This window comes from Humulus lupulus, chromosome 5 (genome assembly GCF_963169125.1).
Source record: "Humulus lupulus chromosome 5, drHumLupu1.1, whole genome shotgun sequence".
In the NCBI taxonomy this organism is placed as follows: Eukaryota; Viridiplantae; Streptophyta; class Magnoliopsida; order Rosales; family Cannabaceae; genus Humulus; species Humulus lupulus.
The window spans coordinates 69,398,900-69,419,078 of NC_084797.1; the positions used below are offsets into that span (position 1 = coordinate 69,398,900).

Genomic DNA, 20,179 nt, shown 5'->3' on the forward strand with positions numbered 1-20,179 from the left:
CTTGGAGAAGAGGCTGGTGCCTAGGCTCGGACGTGCATTGGCGCCGTTCGGAGCGGAGATGATGGAGGACATGGCCCTGAGCTTGTGCGAGCTCAATTCTGAGAAATGGGCCATCAGTAGCAGTAAGGACCCGCTGTTGCTGACACATGCCGTAAAGCAGCAACTTTCTGGGGTAAGCTGTCAGTTGTTGTGTTCTGGGATCAATTGTCTTAGTACATTTGGTTCTGCTTAACTCATTTTGTTGTCTTTCCTCGCAGGCCTCTCTCATCGCGGAACGCTCGTTCCGGGAGGTGGGTGCAATTCTGGTTCAGCTGGAGGGGAGCCAGGTGGCTCGCCAGGCCTTGGAGGCGGAGAAGTAGAAACTGACCCAACAGGTCGAGAGCATAAAGGGGGAGGCTGTGGAGAAGATTAACCAGGCCCGGCGCAAGGCTGAAGAAGAGGCGGACAAGAAATATCTTGCCAAATATCAAGAGTACCGGGCCAGCACGGAGAATGAGTTCAAGCAGCGGTCGGATGACTTGAAGGCCAAGAACTCCAAGCTCCAGGAAGAGCTATCCCAGGCCAAGGAGGAGAAGGATACCCTGGATGCCCGCTTGCAATCGAAAAATAATCTCCTCCTTAAGCAGAACGAGGAATATGCCACTCTTCAGAATAGGCTGTACGAGGAGGAGCAAGATCACAAGAGGAGCAAGGATCTCGCGTCTATGCAGGAGTTGGGGCTCGCTGAGAAGGATAAACAGATTGGAGCCTTGCAATTCACTGTCAGGGGGCATGTGACCGAGAAGCAATCCTTGCTGGATCAAAATAAGGTGCAGCGCAAGGAGATTGATTCCCTTAAGGGAGAGCGGGATGCATCCAAGGCCGAGCTGGAAAAACTGAGGGCTCAATTGGCTGTCGCGGAGGCAAAGCTGGCGACCTCTGAGGCGGAGCGCTTGAAGGAGAAGGAAGATGCCGAGGTGGTGCTAAATAGAACGATTAATCTTTCCCATGTGGTCCTCATGCACCAACTTTGGAAAATAAACCCGGAGGTAGTAGGCTACCTAGGAGAGGACGCCGCCGCCATGAGGGAAAAGATACAGGCGTGGGATCAAAGCCCAGAGGTGTACGTCCAGACTTATAACATCAACGAGCCTGCTGGAGCCCCTGAGGCAGAAGATCCCAAAGAGGCGGGGACCTCTGAACCTGCCAGTGATGAAGTTCCACCTTCCAATGAGCCGACTCTGCCAGCCCCAGTTGAAACCGCTGTCTCCGAGGCCCCGGTCGTGGAAGTCGCTGCCACCCCCAGTGCTTGAAGGGGTCTTATCCTTTGTGTATATATAATAATTTTTTTTTTCTTTATTTTCCTTTGGGGCGAAGCCCCCTGTACTCTTTGTTAATTGCGGGAACATTACAGATGCCCGGTCCGCAGGGCCTTCATTGTAATAATTGTAGACTTCTTCTTTCATTTTCTGCTGAGTTCCTTGTTTAATTTTGTGCTTAGGGTAGAGACTTTTATACGATAGAAACTGCTGTAGGGGCGCATGAGGTTTAGGTTCCAACGGCCAGAACCTATGCATTTCTAACTTGAAGCTCCAACGGCTTATGTCTTTTCCCACGTAGTTTCTAGGTTACGGAGGGTTCTTGGTTCCAACGGCCAGACTCCCTCTTTCATCATACTCAGCTTTCCTAAGGTAAATAGCCAATCCCGGGTATTGTAGTTATACCATTCGCTGGGATGGCTAAGGTGACCCGTTCCATCTTCCCATCGCGATCTTTACAAAGCTTGCGAGGCCAACACTTAATACGATTCTGCGAGATGGTGCAGGAACGGGAGTTCTTTTGGTGAGCGTCGCTAGACTTAGGGCTAGATCTTTGTGAAGCAAAACTAACTGTCGTTGCGGACCTCACGGTGGCCGACTTCAGGGACTTGGCATGAAGCCTTGCGAGGCAAAGTTCGTTGCGGTCGAGGAAATCGTCACGCCTACCATGTGCGATCCTGGAGCAGGGGCTTTGCAAAGCAAGGCCTGCTGTAATTGGGGGATCAATTATATTTGCTCCCAGAGCTGAAGCTTGCGAAGCGAAGTTTGCAGTGGTCGAGGAGCTCACCATGCATTATTTTGTGAGACCCGGAGCTGAAGCCTGCGAAGCAAAGCTTACAGCGGTCGCGGATCTTGCCATCTTTCGCCTTACGGGACCCGGAGCTGGAGCTTGCGAAGCAAAGCTCTCAGCGGTCGCGGATCTTGCCATGCATTACTTTATGAGACCCGGAGCTGAAGCTTGCGAAGAAAAGCTTTCAGCGGTCGCGGAGTATTCTGCGAAGGACTTGTCAGGAAGTTGGGGGTGTTTCGGCGTAGCTCTCTGAATGTGCCCCAACCTCCAGTCCTGTTCATCGCTGGGCTACACAGGAGATAATTTTCATGATGCATAATGGCAGATATTTTCATGGCAATTTTCACATAACCACATAATGCACACATGACACGTAATGCAAATATGTTCATGGCAACAAATCAACCTAAGCTTAATCAATTTAAAAATTTCAAACACGATGCTAGCACATAAGTGGTGTTCTCTTTATGTTTTGTTCAAGGGGCGTATGGCTATGCCTTAGCCATGTATACCCCCCCAAGTGAGCGTGGGGTCCGGACGTCTCCGGACCGCGTGGTCACTTGTTAAAACGCAGCTTGGAACAAAGGGATAAAAAAATGCAGTAAAAGCAGAGTGAAACTCTCCGTGTTTTATTAAATTAGCCTGTTAGGCATGTGTTTTACAGCTGGGAGGATTATCTCCATATTTTACATTTTTGCTATGTTCACCAAGGGCTTTCGACTAGATAGTCCGGGGCCTACTGATAGTAACGGCGGAGGTGCTCCGCGTTCCAGGCGCGCGGGACTTTAGATCCGTCTAGTCTCTTTAAGTGATACGTCCCATGGCCCACTTTTTCTTGGACTTCATAGGGGCCTTCCCAGTTGGGTCCGAGGACTCCCACTCCCGGATCCTGCGTAGCAGGAAATACTCTCCGTAGGACAAGGTCCCCAACTTCAAATGTACGGCTCTTGACTCTCGTGTTGAAGTGTCGGGCTATCTTGCCTTGGTACATTTTGAATTGGACCTGTGACTGCTCCCGGAGCTCTTCGATCATGTCCAGGGACTCCTGAAGAAGGGCGTGGTTCCGGGTAGGGTCGTAGGTGTTCTGCCTGTGAGAGGGGATCATAGTTTCTACTGGGATGACGGCCTCGCAACCGAAGGTCATGGAATAAGGTGTGTGCCCCGTCGAAGTTCTCTCTGTTGTGCGATAGGCCCAAAGTACTCGCGGAAGCTCTTCCAGCCAGTGAGCCTTGCATGCTTGGAGTTTTTTCTTCAACGTGGTCTTTAAGATTTTGTTCACTGCTTCCACTTGCCCATTAGCTTGAGGTCTGGCGACTGCGGAAAAGCTTTTGATGATTCCATGCGAAGCACAGAAGTCCGTGAAATGCTCACTATCAAATTGCTTCCCGTTGTCGGACACAATTTTACGTGGAAGCCCGAAACGACACACTATATTCTTGATGACAAAGTCCAATTCTTTCTTAGACGTGACCGTGTTCATAGGTTCAGCTTCAGCCCATTTGGTGAAGTAGTCTACCGCAACTATGGCATACTTCACTCCACCCCTTCCAGTTGGAAGGGAACCTACTAGGTCAATGCCCCAAACGGCGAACGGCCAGGGGCTGGTCATTAAGGTAATTTCTGTAGGCGGCGCTCACGGAACCTTGGCGTACCTCTGGCACTGCTCACATTTTATGACATAATCCACACAATCCTTCTTCATGGTGGGCCAGAAGTATCCTTGACGAAGGATCTTTTTGGAGAGGCTCAGCCCGGAGGTATGGTCGCCACAGAAGCCTCCGTGAATCTCATGGATGATGGTGCTGATTTCGATTCCGGCAACACACCTAAGGAAGGGTATGGACAACCCCCTGCGGTAAAGCTTTCCATCCATAACCACGTATCGGGGAGCTTGATATTGGAGCTTTCTTGCGTCAGCTTTATTAGTGGGGAGCTCTCCGGTGGTGAGAAATCTGAGGATGGGTCCTATCCAGGAATGGGAATGGTCGATGATGGCATTTACCCTCTGTGTCTCAGTACTAGGTGCTTCTAAGTGCCCGATGGGCACTAGGCCATTTTGTTCAATCTCCGGGTCTGTTGCAAGCTTGGCCAGTGTGTCCGCGAGTGAATTCTGGTCCCGGGGGACCTGGCGGATTTGGTAGCCTTTCAAATGCTGCAGGAGGCTGCGGGAGAGAGACACGTAGGCAGCCATTTTTTCGCCTTTCGTCTGGTATTCTCTGGATATTTGGTTTACCACAAGTAGGGAGTCGCTGTATACTTTGATTTTTTGGGCTCCGACTTCTCTGGCCAGTTGTAATCCAGCTAGCATGGCTTCGTGTTCTGCCTCATTGTTGGATGCTGGGAACGTGAAACGGATGGCGCTCTAGAGCTGATGCCCTTGGGGAGAAATTAGGATAACCCCTGCTCCAGCTCCTTTTTCATTTGAGGCTCCGTCTACATAGACCTTCCATGTGGGAAGTTCCGGGACAGGATCTTCCGGGAGGTCATTCATTCCTGAGCATTCCACAATAAAGTCCGCGAGAGCTTGGCCTTTTATGGAAACACGCGGCTGGTAGTGGATGTCAAACTGGCTCAGTTCCATGGCCCATTTAAGTAATCTGCTAGAAGACTCGGGCTTCTGCAAGACTTGCCGGAGAGGGTGGTTGGTGAGTACTCTGATGGTGTGCGCCTGGAAATAGGGCCTTAGCTTCCGCGAAGCGATTAGCAAGCAGAGGGAGAGTTTCTCGATCATTGTATATCTGGACTCGGCGTCCAGTAACCTCTTGCTCACATAATACACAGGGAGCTGGAGACGGCCGTCTTCCCGGACGACAGTGGCACTTACGGCATGCTTTGTCACAGCTAAGTACAAGAACAACGCCTCTCCTTCGACAGGTTTGGACAGAATGGGAGCTCGAGTTAGATGTTCCTTGAGGTGTTGGAAGGCTGCTTCGCATTCGGGGGTCCACTCGAACCTCTTGTTTCCTCACAACACATTGAAGAAGGGGATACATTTGTCAGTGGCCTTAGATACGAAGCGGCTGAGAGCAGCTATCCTTCCGGTAACGCTTTGGACATCCTTATGCTTTCGGGGAGAAGGCATATCTATGAACGCCTTAATTTTCTCAGGGTTGGCCTCCACTCCGCGGGAGCTGACAATGAAACCGAGAAACTTCCTAGACGAGACCCCGAAAGTACATTTCTTCGGATTCAGTTTCATTCCGTACTTTCGGATCACGGCGAAAGCTTCCTCAAGGTCGTCACTGTGGTCCTCGGAGGTCTTGGATTTCACCAACATGTCATCTACATACACCTCCATGTTCCTCCCCAGCTGGTCCTTGAACATCTTGTTTACTAGACGCTAGTATGTCGCCCCAGCATTCTTCATACCGAAAGGCATGACCACGTAACAGTAGACACCCCTGTCCATGAGGAAGCTGGTGTGTTCCTGGTCCGCGACATGCATCTTGATCTGGTTGTATCCGGAGTATGCATCCATGAAGGATAAGAGTTCATACCCGGAAGTAGCGTCTACCATCTGATCGATTCGCGGAAGAGGGAAATAGTCTTTTGGGCAGGCTTTGTTCAGGTCCGTGAAGTCAATACACATTCTCCAGGACCCATTGGGTTTCGGGACCAGAACCGGGTTGGCCAACCATACGGGATAGAGTGACTCCTGGAGAAAGCCTATGGACATCAGCTTGTCCACTTCAGCTTTGACTGCTTCGGCCCTCACTGGGTCTAACGGCCTCCTCTTTTGGCGAACTGGAGTTGCAGATGGGTCTATGTTGAGTGCGTGGCACGCAACATTAGGATTAATCCCCGTCATATCAGCGTGACACCATGCCAGGATATCCTGATTATTCTTCACAGTGGCCACGATCTTTTCTCGAACGGCCGATGGAAGGTTTTGCCCCACCTGAATGACTTTGGTGGGATCTCCCGAGTTGAGGATCACCGCTTCGACTTCCTCCATCGGCTCTATCGCCCTCTCGACCCCCACTCTAGGGTCGAGTTCGTCAACGTATGCCCCTTGGGCACCCCCAGTTTCTGGTAAATCCTCCGCCAAAGGTGCGGCAACAATCGCCTCCTGGACCGTGTAGACGGATCGGACGGAGAGGTTATAACAGCTTCGTGCACTTCGTTGGTCTCCCCGGAGGGTGCCGATACGCCCGTTGTCGCATGGAAACTTCAAGCATAAGTGGCGTATCGAGGTTATGGCCCCAACATCGATTAGGACCGGTCGGCCTATGATGGCATTATACGCCATGGGGCAGTCGACCACCACGAATGTGCAGTGCTTGAAGGCACAAGCGTCGCGGTCTCCTCTGAGGGTGACTGGAAGTTGAATTTTGCCTAAGGGCATGAGTGCATCCCCATTGAACCCCTGAAGCTGGATGGGGCATGGGGTCAGATCTGTCTCGGTTAATCCGATCGCGTGGAAGGCAGCTTTGAAGAGGATGTTTACGGAGCTTCCATTATCGACTAGGATCCGTGACACCTTCTTATTGGCGATCTGGGCTTCCACGACGAGGGGGTCGTTGTGGGGGAAGTGCACATGTCGGGCGTCATCTTCCGTGAAGGTGATGGGAAGATCCATCATTCGGGGATGCTGAGCAAGTGACTGAACCAAGGCGCACATCTCCCCGGTGTGTTCTAACTCCCTCAAGTACCTTTTCTGGGAGTTGCGGGTGCTTCCGGCAAGGTGCGGTCCTCCGGAAATGGTGGCTACGTGTCCGTCAACGGGTGGCGGAGCAAGGCCAGGCGGATATGGTTTTCTGGGTCCTGGAGTCAACATGGCAATGGGTGCCGGAGAGGTCAGAGCAGGAAGCGCTGGGAACTGAGATCCAGGAGCTTGGGGGTGTCCGGCTCCAGGAGCGCTAGCGGTCCCCCTCTGTCCCGGAGAGTACGCAGCTCCGTGAACTACTCCCTGTCCGGGATAGATTATGGGTATCCTCACCCATTGACCGAGGTGTCCCGCTCTTGCCAGGGACTCGATCTCATCCTTCAGCTGAAGGCATTCGTTTGTGGTGTGCCCCACGTCTCCGTGGAACTCACACCTCTTATTGGAGTCTCGCGGACGCCTTCCTCCGTGAGACACTTTCGGGGGCTTCCTGTAGTTGACCATATTACAGGTCGCCCGATAGACATTCTCTCGTGAGTCTATCAAACTGGTGTACTCCGTGAACTTGGGCTCATAGTTCTTCCGCGGTTTCTTTGAATGGTCCCCCCGGTTGGAGTTTCTTCCGCCTCGTTTATTCCGCGATTGGCTCAGATTTTGTTCTGGGCCTTCCGCTTGCGGTTGCAACGGGCCGGGAGCGATACTACATCCAGTTTGTACAGCTCCGTACCCAGAGAAATGGGTTTGACTCGGCGTCTGAGCAGACGCGGAAGGCCCATACACGCTTGGAGTGAACTGGGCTCCTGGAAGCGTGAGGGCTGGTGCGGGAGCTTGCGAAGCAAAGCTCGGTGCAGTCACGGAGGGCGTCGGAGCTGGGGGAACTCCAAAGGCCTGTTGGTAGGCATCCTCAAGGTTGATGATTCCCTGAGCTTTTGATATGAATTCAGACAGAGTTTCTGCTCATCTCCTTTGCATTTCTCCCCATAGCAGGGAGCCGATGGTAAGCCCCGATTGAAGGGCGATCAGCTTCATGTCATCGCTGACCTTGGTCTTAGCAGCAACTTCCATCATTCTTTGAATGAAAGCTTTGAGGCTCTCATTGGGTAGCTGCTTGATGTTGGTTAAGGAACCAACCTCCATGTCATGGTCCCGGGCAGCAATGAACTGCCTCCTGAATGCAGACTGTAGCTCCTTCCAACTGTGGATGGATCCGGGAGCTAATCTTTTCCACCAGTCCTCCGCGGACTTGGTAAGGGTGAGTGAGAAGCACATGCATTTGGCATCCTCACTGACGCGCGCCACTTGCATCATCTTGTTGTATTTAGCTAGATGGGTGCGCGGGTCTGTCCTCCCCTCATATAATTCTATATGAGGCATTTTGAAGTTCTCCGGGAGGGGCGTTTCCACGATCCTCCGAATACATGGTTCCGGGTCTTCCTCCTCAGAGTCTGACAGGGCCCCACTTTGCTTCCGGACCAACTTGGTCAAGGCAGCGATCTGTTCCTCGGGCCTCTTTGTATCACTCTCCGGGAGGTCACGTCCCCGGAGGTTGTCGTTGAGATGATTTCGCAGGTCATCTCCGCGAGGCCGGGCCTTTTCTCCTTTGGCCTTTTCATACTTGGCCTCCAACCTCCTTCTTAGGTCCACCATGGACCAGCTATCTTTGGAGTGCGTGTCCGCAGCCCGACCGTCCTGGTTGATGGAATCACTGGGGCGGTTGTTCCTTCCCCTAGGCCTGGGTGCCTTAGCACCGGGCCCTTTAGGCATAGAGTGCCCCCTTGGGGCTGAAGGACGTCTGGGCTTAGGAGCGCCAGAGACCTTCTGCGCGCGGGGGGGGGGGGGGGCAGTCGGCCTGGTGATTCACGCCTTTAGGAGGTGCAGGGGCGTTAGTGCGCACAGGCTCCCCAACTTTTTCTTTGCCCTTGTTAGGGGCGGCTTTGGATGGTCCAGCAGCGGCGGGATCCGGCATGGTGGCATCAGCACCACCTAAAACAGAGGCGTCCGAGTCCGAGTCGCCTAGATCTCCGAACTTGCTTTGGAGGCGCTCCATCATGCGCTGCATTTTTTCGGAGACGCGCTCCTGCTCAGCAAGCTTGGCCTTTGTGGCCACCAGTTCTTCGGCTACTTGGACCAGTTTCTGGATCCTTCTCGTAGTAGTAGCCGTCTTTGTAGTAACCGTCTCGGACATACTCTTCTTCGTTTTCTAAGTATGTCGTATCTTCAGTACTGACCCGATCCTGGCGGGATGTCGGGTCTTCACCTTGGTAGTCCGAGTCGTGGGTACTTTCTCCTTCGGTCTGGGCTGCCGAGGGTTCGTTTTGTACCGCATCTTCCATCATAGTATCGGGGTTGACCCTAGCATTCTTGTCAATCGCGGATTTTCTCGTAGTCACCATCTTTTCAGTACGGAGTGAATACAAAAAAAAAACGTACACAGAAAAAGAGCTGACTAACAACTCCCTACAGCTCTCAATGAAAGCACCAAAATGTTTACCGAGTTTTTCGGAAACGAATACGAACAAAATAATAAAAAGATAAGAACTGTAGAAGTGCAGAAATATAAATAGACAAACAGGTTTTTTACGTGGTTCAGGCGTTAACGAGCCCTAGTCCACGAGTCGATGTTATTATACTTGTAGAGAATTACAGTAAAATGGCTGGTGTACAAGAACCTCACAAACTCACAATGTTTCTCTCGGGTTCTCTTGAAGAAGGTGAAGCTAGAGAGATTTTGGCAGAGTTCTTGCTCTGTAATTTGTTGGCCCTCTCTCCTATCGTAAAATGAGGGGGTCTTTATAGCTAGGGTTTTGGATTAGGGTTTTACTCTGCCCCCATGAGTCTTAATTACACCAGTCGTAAATAGGGGATACAATTACCGTAGTAGCATGGCTACCAGGCTCTACGTAGGTATAATTACATGAAAATATGGGGAATGTCAAAAGGCAGCCATCTTTTCCAGGCTGTCAGCGAAACAGTAGGCGAAAAGGCACTTTTAGGCGTGCTGGGATGTGTGCAGCCTCGACCTGTCAAGCGTGTCAGGAGGGATCCTGTGTCAGGTGAGTATCATTCCAACTATGCCTCCTCCGTGACTCGACCGCCTGGTCTTCTTCCGTGCGAGGCACGGAACTGTATCCGCGAAGGTAACCTGAAGAGCTTCTCCTGGAAGGACCTTCCCCGAAGGATATCCCTTCGGGAGTCCGGGAGAATTGACGAGCTTCCGGGTCGCGGTTGCTTGAAAGAGTGTGCTAGACACTAAACGGGAGAGGCGAAGCCTTTCTGTCCATCCGCGAGCCCTGGTCACCCTTCGTGAAAGACTTTGATAATTCTGCTTCCCCGAGGCTATCCATCTAAACGCTATCCGGAAATCTGGAAAACAGGTCCTAACTGTCATAGCCTGGGTCGGGAGCGGCCTATAAAAAGGCCCAACATGCTTAAACTTGGAGTAGTTGGCCTCTGTGTCCTTAGTAAAGAAATAGTTGTCAGCATATCTAAATGCCTTGCTATTTCCAGAGATCTCTTCCAAGAAGGTGTTGGTACCCTTGCTCATATAATGGTGGAAGTGGAAATACCCCAAGTTGCGCTGAGAAGGGTTCGTCTTCAGGTCAAACAAGTAGTGGATCTCTTGAGGCACTAGAGCATCCCATTTTCTGCAGTGATAGATAATGTACAACGCAGATAAGACCAAGATTGCATTAGGAGCCAGTTGAGAAGGACTAATACCAAAATAGTCTGCAACGCTACGAAAGTATGGATGAAGAGGAAGTAGGGCGCTAGACTTGATGGCATAACGTGTCAAGTGCACATACCCAGAGGGGGGTCCTCAGCTCTGTCATTTGAACCAGGGATAGTAATAGACAAGCCAGAGAGGTCAAAGGTCTTCCTTAAGTTCTTTACCTTCTCTTCAGTCATGTTAGAGGCAGCCCCCTTGAACCACATAACCTCATAATCAATAGGGCGAGGCTTCTCAACCAGTTTCCATATGATCTCACTGGCCAAGGTGGCCCCAGAATTTGATGAATGGAACTCTTTTTGTCATCTCTTCTTCTGCTGCGCAGCTGGCGAGGTTGTCTTACTCTAGGAAGGAGGGCGAACCACCTTAGGCCAGAACCTGTGAATAGAATGCTCTTGAGGATGAGTAGTATAGCGATGAGAGCCCTCGATATGTTCTCGCTGAGAAGAATAGTGATGGGGAACCCGACTAGTATCACAATGCAAAGGGCGTTGTAATGAGTCTCGCTGAACGGACACATTCTGCTGAGAAGAATGACTTCATTGAGACGTGCCTTGAGAGTCGTAGGGCATGTTATGCGAAGAAGAGATCTGAGAAGAGCCAGGCGAAGAGCCTTGAGTGATGTGCCTGGAAATATGAGGATCATCTTCAAAAGGTTACCAAGTTGTATGTTTTACTCTCGCCATTGGGCTATACCTTTTCAAGAAGTCTTCCTCACTAAACAAATATAAAGCGGAGCGAGAGAGAATCCTTTCCACCCTTTCCAAGAACTTCTGGGGAGTATGTTCGCTTACTAACTTGTCTAATAAAGAGGAGCTGGACATCTGCAACAGAAGAAAAATAAAGAGTAAAGCTAGTAAGTGAACATAATGAAGCCAATAGCTAGGGGCATATCCATGAACTAGGGAGCGAAAATGAACAAATAAGGAGAAAAAGTCTATATAGGGGGTCGGCCCAGTGAGACTAAACCTGGGTCGACCACCCTGAATCCATATGATTTCAAAGCATGAAAGATGAGGCATAGGTGGTCGGCCTACCACCTTAGGCCGACCACCCTAGGGATGTCGGGAATTGTGCCCTGAAAGCATATGTAGTAGACATTGTTTTAAGAAATAAATAAATTGAATTTGTTATGCATATATTTTATAGACTATATTATTTTGTGATAATATTAAGTAAATGTCAGAAAAAATTCTAAGTTCATATATGTGATCTCAACCATGTATTGGTACGGGAGGATTGTGTTTGAGATAAATGAACTTGAATAGTTCGCAGTAAAATAAAGTTATGAAATCTTTAGATTAATTATTGCAAGTACGGTCCACTAGTATTATGAATACATGTGATCTAGATCCGGATTACTAGTGTAGTAGGACACTTTAGTGGAGGTACTTTATACATTAGAGAATATATAGAACTGGACCAGATATGTTTATTAATACTTAGTTAAATACCGTTTCGAAGTATTAATTAAATATATCTACAAATGATCATATACAAATAGATCTTAATCCTGAAGTTACTATGAACTCCTGTTTATGTTATATGAGTTCTTTGATTCACTTGTTAGGGTTTGTCAGAATAATCAGGCTAGAAACTTTTGTTTTGGGAACTCATTAATGTAAATGGCTGGGGACATAGTATACAGATAAGGAATCTATACCTTCTCGCAAGAGATTGAATAATGGTTCTCTTAAGGGTTGACTTTTGGGAATGAAAGGTTATTGAGCTCAAATTCATAATTTGGTTATGAATTAACCTTCACTAGTAAAGTCAATGGTACATAAAGAAACAAGATATAATTAAAAGGGTAAAATAGTCATTTTATTCCCGGTTAAGTATGAACCATTATTAGATGGTTAATTTGTATGTAATGATTATATCAATGGATGCTTTATTGTTATAAAATACTCAATAAATGAAATGTCTATAATTACAAGAGTGCAGTCTCGTATTTATAGTGGAGTAATCATGACATTATTTAATTAAAGAGATTAATTAATAATCACAAATTATTGGAGCTTGAAATTATCGGTCCATAGGTCCCTACAGCGGCTATATCAACACTATTCAAGGCAAGAGATGATATAAAAAGGTAAAATAGTAAAAAGACATATTTGAGAAGAAATTTGTTCTTCAGGCCAAATATGCAATAATGTGATAATAGTGATTAATTAATTAATTACAAATTAGTTGTAATGATCAAATTAATTAATAATTCATTATTGTGTAATTTTTGAAATTATATAAATAATTAATTATAAATTTCGAAATTATAATAAAATAAATATTAAATTTTTTAAATTAATATTTAATTAAAATTAGTTTTAATTAATTAGTAGAATTAATTAAATATTTTTATTTGAGTGAGAGATAATAATCTGACAAGTTCAAATTGGATTTGAATTTAAAAGATTAATATTTATTCAAATAATTAATGATATGTGATAATTAATTAAAAAGATAATAGATTCAAATTTGAATTAATTATCAAGTTGTTGGATTTTATCTGATAAGATAGTTTGAATACATAATTAAATAATTGTGGAAAAAATCTTGGACCCTATTTTGTAGAGAGCTACACGCACCAAGGAGTCCCAGTGATACGAACCACACCAACGATTGTGGTGAAACCCGACACCAAATATGGCAGCCACCAAGAACACACGAATCTGGAATGATGAATCGCGACCCAATGCTTAGCCAAGCACGAACCTTGGTATAAGGAAGACGCCACAAACGGTGATGGGAATCCGTTTGATAAGTCAGATTGAACGCCACAAGGAATACCCTTAATAAGTTCGAATAGTCTCTTCAAGAACTCAAGAAGAAAACCTCTCAATTTTCATTTCATCCAAATCTGAATTTCCCAAACGTTTACAAGCCCTAATATGGCCGAAATTACATGAAAGAAAAGCCCCTTTGTCTTCCTAATGAAAACCCTAACAATCACAAATAGAAAGACTCTTGGACTCTCACAAGTCAAATGTTTGACTTTCACAAAAAAAACAAAGACTAAATAAAACGTGATTAAGTGACTGATTAAAATAAAAATACAAGATACCAAAATCCAATAAGACTCATTACAAGAAGCTAAATATTGATCAAGCTCCTAAACTGAGTCTACTTTAATGAGCAGTACAAGTCTTTGTTCTCCTTCAGTGTTGACCACAGTCTCCTCCTGTTTTTAGGACTCTGTGGACTAGGTTGTTAAGTTCTTCTTTGAATCTCTTGGCTCGCACCCTCGTCACCGGACCAACTGGAACTTGACTTGGATCTTTAGTCTTGGTGTCCTCATCACCCAGGGACTCACTTGGGCATGTAGCACAGTAAAATATCAAGATTTGATTTTTCACTTCTATTTATTTAATTAATTAATTAATGGATAAGTCAAAAGGTTGTTTTGATGTTTACATTATTAAAATAATTAAATAATGGTTGAGAAAATAGATCCCCCTATTTTATGGGGTACTGCACGACACACACAGTCCCTAGACTGTGTGTGGCGTGCAGCTTTAGAAATCAGGGAGTGGATTTTTTCACTTTTATTTATTTATTCAATTAATTAATAAAAAATTCAAAAAGATAGTTTTTATAATTAGTTAATTAAAAGATAAATTGTAATTTGTTACATATTTAAATATTTTCTATATAAGTTAGACTTATCAGAAAATAACAAAATACTCAATTATTCACTCTAAAAGAAAAGAACGATACTTTCCATCTTTCATTGAAAAAGTCACAGAACCAATCTCAGGCCTATTCTCTTGATCTCATGTGTTGAGTACATCAAGTTGAATAAGAAATATACCATCATTTATTCTCTAAGTACCCACACACTTCTAGAGGTATAGAGAACGATGTGGAAGATCTTGGTGTGAGTACCTGGGAGCAGCTTGGATAAGAAGATCGTTTATTTTATGAAAAGATAGCAAGGACACATGATAGGCATCGAGATGTATGTTCTTTATTATTTTCTTGTTTATGATTAATGTATGTATATTAATGGATCCGCATATTTAAAAGTAGTTTAAATATGTTACAAAATTTTTGTTGTACACTGGGCCAACCCATCACACAATTCCATTGCGTATTAGGAAACTTGTTACTAATAAGGGATGCAAACCTCAGAAAAATGCTAGCGGACTAAAGTTCAAGTCTCAAATAAAAATAATTTGTACAATACAAGGAAGACCCCAAAGAGATCAGTTGAGAAGAGAAAAAAATATTTTTAGGGTCCCAAGTGGTCGGCTTATTCTTGGGCCGACCACCTTGGATCCCTGGAAATCACATAAGGCAAGGATATGGAAGCCCTGGAGGTACTCGGCCCATGATTGGAAACTCTAGGGGTGGTCGACCCTAACCCTAATCTTAGGCCTAGAAATCGTATAAGGAGAAAAGCCCTGGAGGTGCTCGGCCCATAATGAAGCCTTAGGGGTGGTCGGCCCATGAGGGAATAGACATCCCTGAAAATTGCCTATGCTAGGGTTTGGAATCCTAGAATCGCCAGGCTAGTGATCTCAAAGAGGTGGTTGGCCTAGGGTTTTACATCCCTGGAAATCGCCTATCCTAAGCTTCACAAACCTGAAATTGCAGGTGCTAGGGTTTGTAACCCTTGAAATTGTCCAGGCTAAGGAATTTCACAGAGAAATCGTAACTTGATTCAAATAAATCAATTATTTTGGATCAAAATAAAACAAAACAAGAAGATTCAGACAAAATTCCTCAAAGATTCAAAGTATTTCCTCTAAATCTAAGCGCATTTAAATTAAATGGTGTAAGGATTAGGAGAAAGTACTTACCAAAGATCCGAGTTTGATGAAGAATTGAAGAAATCAGGCTTGGAGACTCCTATGGGTGAGGTGCACAAAGCAAGGGAATGAGCAGTGAGGCCCTACTTATGACCTCTCAGGCTGACAAGATATTTTTAGGAATTCAAATTTCCTTGAAAAATATCTGGTATGGTTAAAATTTCAAATTTCCTTAAAAAATATCTACATTTTTAGGAATTTAAAATTCCTTGAAAAATATCTTATATTTTTAGGAATTCAAATTCCTTAAAAAATATCTTGTATTTTTAGGAATTAATATCATTGGAAAATATATTATATTTTTAGGACGTCAAAACTCCTTGAAAAATATATTATATTTTTAGGATTTCAAATTTCCTTGAAAAATATATTGGATATTTAGGAAATTAATTTTCTTTGAAAAACCTAATTATTTTTATGAATTACCAATTATCCTTCAAAAATTCGTGCTGAGCAAATTATCGATAGTTAAAAAAGTATTACGTAATCACCCGAGGGAGTTAGCTGTTAAAGTACTGCTACGATATGTTTCTCGAGCCAAGATCAAGTTTACCGTAATGTTGAATACATTACAATAAACTTGGGGGGCTAATGTTATCCCTAGAAAATACGAGGATGACGTGGCGAGTGAGAATGCGGCACGTGGCATCACAAATCAGGAAAAAACGACGAAGTATTGAGAAAAGACCGACGAGCAAAAAAGATAGGTCGAGGACCTATAAGGAAGTCGACCAGGCCTAAACCCCCTAGGGGTGGTCGGCCTGGCCCTAGCCCCTAGGGGTGGTCGGCCTGACCCCTATCCCTAGGGGTGGTCGGCCTGACCCCAACCCTTAAGGGTGGTCGGCCCCAGTATGCCCAAGAGCCCCTAGGGGTGGTTGGCCTGACCCCTACCCTAGGGGTGGTTGGCCTAACATGCTCAAGAAACCACCTCGGTGGTCGACCTACCCTATTCTTCATAGGTTGGTCGTCCTAAACTCCCAAGTACACTTCAATGAGAAATACTCGCACTCGTTCAAACTGAGATCAAACAGGTCCAACAGCCAGAAGATCACAGGTCCAACACCCAGAGGATTAACAGGTCCAGCACCTAGAGGGTCATCGAGCCTAGCACCTAGGTCTCATTAACCAACCAAGACTTAACATTTTCCCATAGGTTTCAATCGTGCATTGTGTACCACGATCCAGAGAAACAACGAAAAACCCACAATCTCATAATCATGGGGACGTGGACACGTATCTCCACTACCTAATAATCGTGTACCAAACCACGATCCCAGTATTACTGATCATGTAACAACCCCTGGGTACTATAAATAAAGGACCCAGGGCTTCATTTCAAAGGATGCATTTTTTTCTGGAATTTTTGTGATCTGAAGAATATTTGGGGAGAAACTCTAGGCAAATTAGAAATGAGTGAATAATTTTGTTCATCACTGTAATTGTCGAGTGATTCAATACTAAAAGCTAAGTGAATTATGTTATTACTGTTCATCAGAACGGGGCTGAACCACTATAAAATTTCTGTATTTGTTTAAGATAATCGTACTTTGTCGTTTATTATATTTATTTCGTTCAAAATGTGTCGTATTTTGTACATACGATCGTTGACCAATTTCACAGTTCAATACTTTCCAAATTAATAATAGTAGAGTAAAATTATGGTATAAACCAACTTTTATTAAAAAATATGAAAAAATAAACTAAAAAAAGTGAAATTTTTTTTGAAAAAAAACCTAGACTAACTTTTTTTTTTTTTTTTGAAAAAAACCATATTTCTACACACTCTGTTCTAAATCGCATGTAATTTCCTTTAGATTTATTCCTGATTACTATTACAATTTAGTAAATTTAGTATAGGTGCCATAATAGAAAGATATCGTAAGAATTCTCATTCCCCAATTCTTTTTTTCTTTTCTTTTCTTTTATGAATATGAAAATCAGAGAACAAACAAATCACCAGGTCCAACTGGTGGAGTGGACTCTGGAGAAGGCTCTTCTACGTACCTTACTCTATATTACATCCATTCTTATCTCCTTCTCCTTCTCGCTCTACCAAAACCAAGACTGATCAACCTCGAGCTTCATCCATGGCCTCAGCCCTTACTGCCGAGTTTTTTCCAGGTATGTAGTATAATTATACAAACGATTGAGTCCTGAAGGTAATCGAATTTGGAATCTAATTTTTATTTTCTTTTTTGGCAGAACATGAGGTGAGAGAGCATCTACTAGTGGTTGAGGATGAGAGGGAGAACGGAGAAATGGAAGTGAAATTTCGGATTCGAGATCTAACAAAAGAATCAGAGAACGGAGATCAGATTCTGAGGGGAGTGAGTGTGGATATACCCAAGGGAATGATCGTCGGAATCATTGGCCCCAGTGGTAGCGGCAAATCCACGCTGCTCAGGGCACTCAATCGCCTCTGGGAGCCACCTTCTGGCTCTGTCTTGTTAGATGGCCATGATATCTGCAACCTTGATGTTCTAGCGCTCCGCCGTAAGGTCGGCATGCTCTTTCAGCTTCCCGTTCTCTTCGAAGGTACCTTGCATGCATTGACCTTTTTTTCTTTCCAAATCAAATGAAAGTTGTCATTCATTCTAATGTCAAGATGTGTTTTGTTTGGTTATTTATTTTTGTTAATGTAATTTTTTTTACACAATTAGTAGTGTTTAATTCAAGTGAAATTTTCTGCAAATTCTATTTGATAAACCATAATTATTAATGAGGAAGACTTTCAACGATGCCTCTTTATTTAAATTCATACACATATCTATATAAAGCCTTAGGTTTTTATTCTCTGTTTGTTTGGAAGTTAAACTCTCTGTATTGGTTAACAACAGATTATATCTATAACAAGATATTTCAGATTCATTTTGTTTGATTCATAATTCATAGTCTAGAAAATTTTGTACTTGTTATGTTCTTGGTACAATATCTAGAGGGCTTGTCTCTTAATTTAAAGTAGCTTGGTTTGTTATAGTAACAATGTAAACTATATTGCTGTTTGTACACTTGCATGCAGTATTACTACTTACAAAGTATAATATATATATATATATATATTTATATTTATTATCTGTTTCAGGCACAGTTGCAGATAACATAAGATATGGACCCCAGCTAAGCGGCAAAAAGCTAAGTGAGCATGAAGTACACAGATTGCTTACCCTTTCAGATCTTGATTCCTCCTTTTACAATAAGATTGGTTCTGAGCTATCTGTGGGTCAAGCTCAAAGAGTAGCACTTGCTAGAACTTTAGCTAATAAGCCTGAGGTAATTAGTGATTGCATAATTACTCACTAGTTCACATCTAAATTATAGGACCCGTTTACTGTAATAGAAAGACATTCATAGAAAATTAACTGAAGGTAACCACAATTGGTGTTATCTTACATTTTGGTCATATTTATAAGTCTTTTGTTGTAGCATTTAATGAGCTGAGTTTTTTGTATTTGTGGTACCAATTCTGCTTCTGTGATTATCCTTGAAAGGTTTTGCTGCTGGACGAACCAACAAGCGCCTTAGATCCCATATCGACCGAGAACATAGAGGATGTTATAATGAAGCTGAAGAAGAAACAGGGGATGACTGTCATAATGGTTTCACACAGTATTAAACAAATACAGAGGATTGCTGATATAGTTTGCCTTCTCGTTAATGGTGAGATTGTTGAGATTTTGAACCCTAATAAGCTCTGCGAGGCCAAGCACCCCATGGCCCTAAGGTTTCTTCAACTCAGCTCTTGAACTCTCTCAATCATTGTATATATCTTTTACTGTTTCTGAATTATAATGGTCCGTTCCAAACCGTATTTGAGGTTTGGAATGCTTAATGGTGAATCCTATATATTTGGCTAATGATCTCACGAGCTCTGAGTTAAATTCTTGATTGCATAGTCTTGTTCACAGTTTCTTTGAAAATGAAAAGAATTAATTAGGTCTAAGTACGTGAGCTTTATTAGATATTTGAGCCTCAAAATTTTCAATCAAATGTTTTTATCCAAATCCTTTTTTCGTAGCACTAATTATGATGAGACAAACCCTTTTTCAGAAGAGATCCAAGATGAGTATATACCTCCTAACTTTATATGTCTGCTATAGCTACATATAAAGGGAAAACCTGATCCAAGAGATTGTCTTGGCACATTCAATAACCTAATGAAATTAGTAAAGATATAAAACTAGATTTCGTTGTGGGTGCTTTGTTGTTACTCTAACTAAAGCATCCAAGAAGTGGTACACGAACTTATTAGCAAATTCTATTACTACCACATGGCATAAAATCTCAGCCGAATTTCTTAAACGATAAAGTGAAGCATGTATATACATGTGTTGGGAGAAAAGAAAAACTAATTAAAATGAAGCATAGAAATTTAAAAAAAGAAAAAAAAAAATTATTTCACTTCAAACTTCTATCATCTCTTTTGTCATCATACACCTTTCTCTTGACTTACTCCGACCATGGTTTGATTCTGTCATTGTCACACTTGATCAGTATAAAATGAACTACTTGGTTGCTTGATACTCTTGGTTTCCAAAAGAGCACTTGAATCCTCATCCACAATTAAAGTGTCATTTCCAACTAAAAGTGTAGTCACCAAAGTCTCATATAATTTTGGTAAAGAGGCCAAAAAAATAATAGTTTTATCTTCTTTATTAATTTTGACATCTACACTTAACAATTGAGTTATGCACTTATTAAATCTTTTATATGATCCCTAACACCATCCCCTTCAATCATCTTCAACTCATATAATTGTATCTATTTGTTAGGGTTTTCGACATATAAAGTTTCCTAACTTTTTCCATAACTTAGAAGGACATCTTTCATTTAAGACCCTATACTTTAATTCAAGAGCCAAACTTGCGAATAGTGCTTGCCGCTTTTGCCTGCAGGTCTTCCCAATCTTCGTCATTCATACTTTCAGACATATTTCCGTGCAGTGCCTTCATA

The 20,179-nt window shown here is 43.9% G+C and overlaps 1 protein-coding gene across 1 annotated transcript; it reads left to right on the forward strand.

Annotated features, from left to right (window-relative positions):
* Positions 1 to 17,160: 17,160 nt before the first annotated feature.
* On the forward strand, positions 17,161 to 19,083 carry LOC133777427 (ABC transporter I family member 17). Its single transcript, XM_062216994.1, has 4 exons — positions 17,161 to 17,350; positions 17,432 to 17,764; positions 18,312 to 18,499; positions 18,718 to 19,083. Exons 1-4 carry the CDS (start codon positions 17,317 to 17,319, stop codon positions 18,970 to 18,972), a joined length of 810 nt encoding a protein of 269 aa, XP_062072978.1. The 5' UTR covers positions 17,161 to 17,316; the 3' UTR covers positions 18,973 to 19,083.
* The last annotated feature ends 1,096 nt before the right edge of the window (positions 19,084 to 20,179 follow it).

Coding starts and splice junctions, on each gene's coding strand:
- LOC133777427 (XM_062216994.1), top strand. CDS start 17,317: ATGGCCTCAGCCCTTACTGCCGAGTTTTTTCCAG. Junction 17,765..18,311: donor GCTTCCCGTTCTCTTCGAAG/GTACCTTGCATG, acceptor TATCTGTTTCAG/GCACAGTTGCAGATAACATA. Junction 18,500..18,717: donor CTTTAGCTAATAAGCCTGAG/GTAATTAGTGAT, acceptor TATCCTTGAAAG/GTTTTGCTGCTGGACGAACC.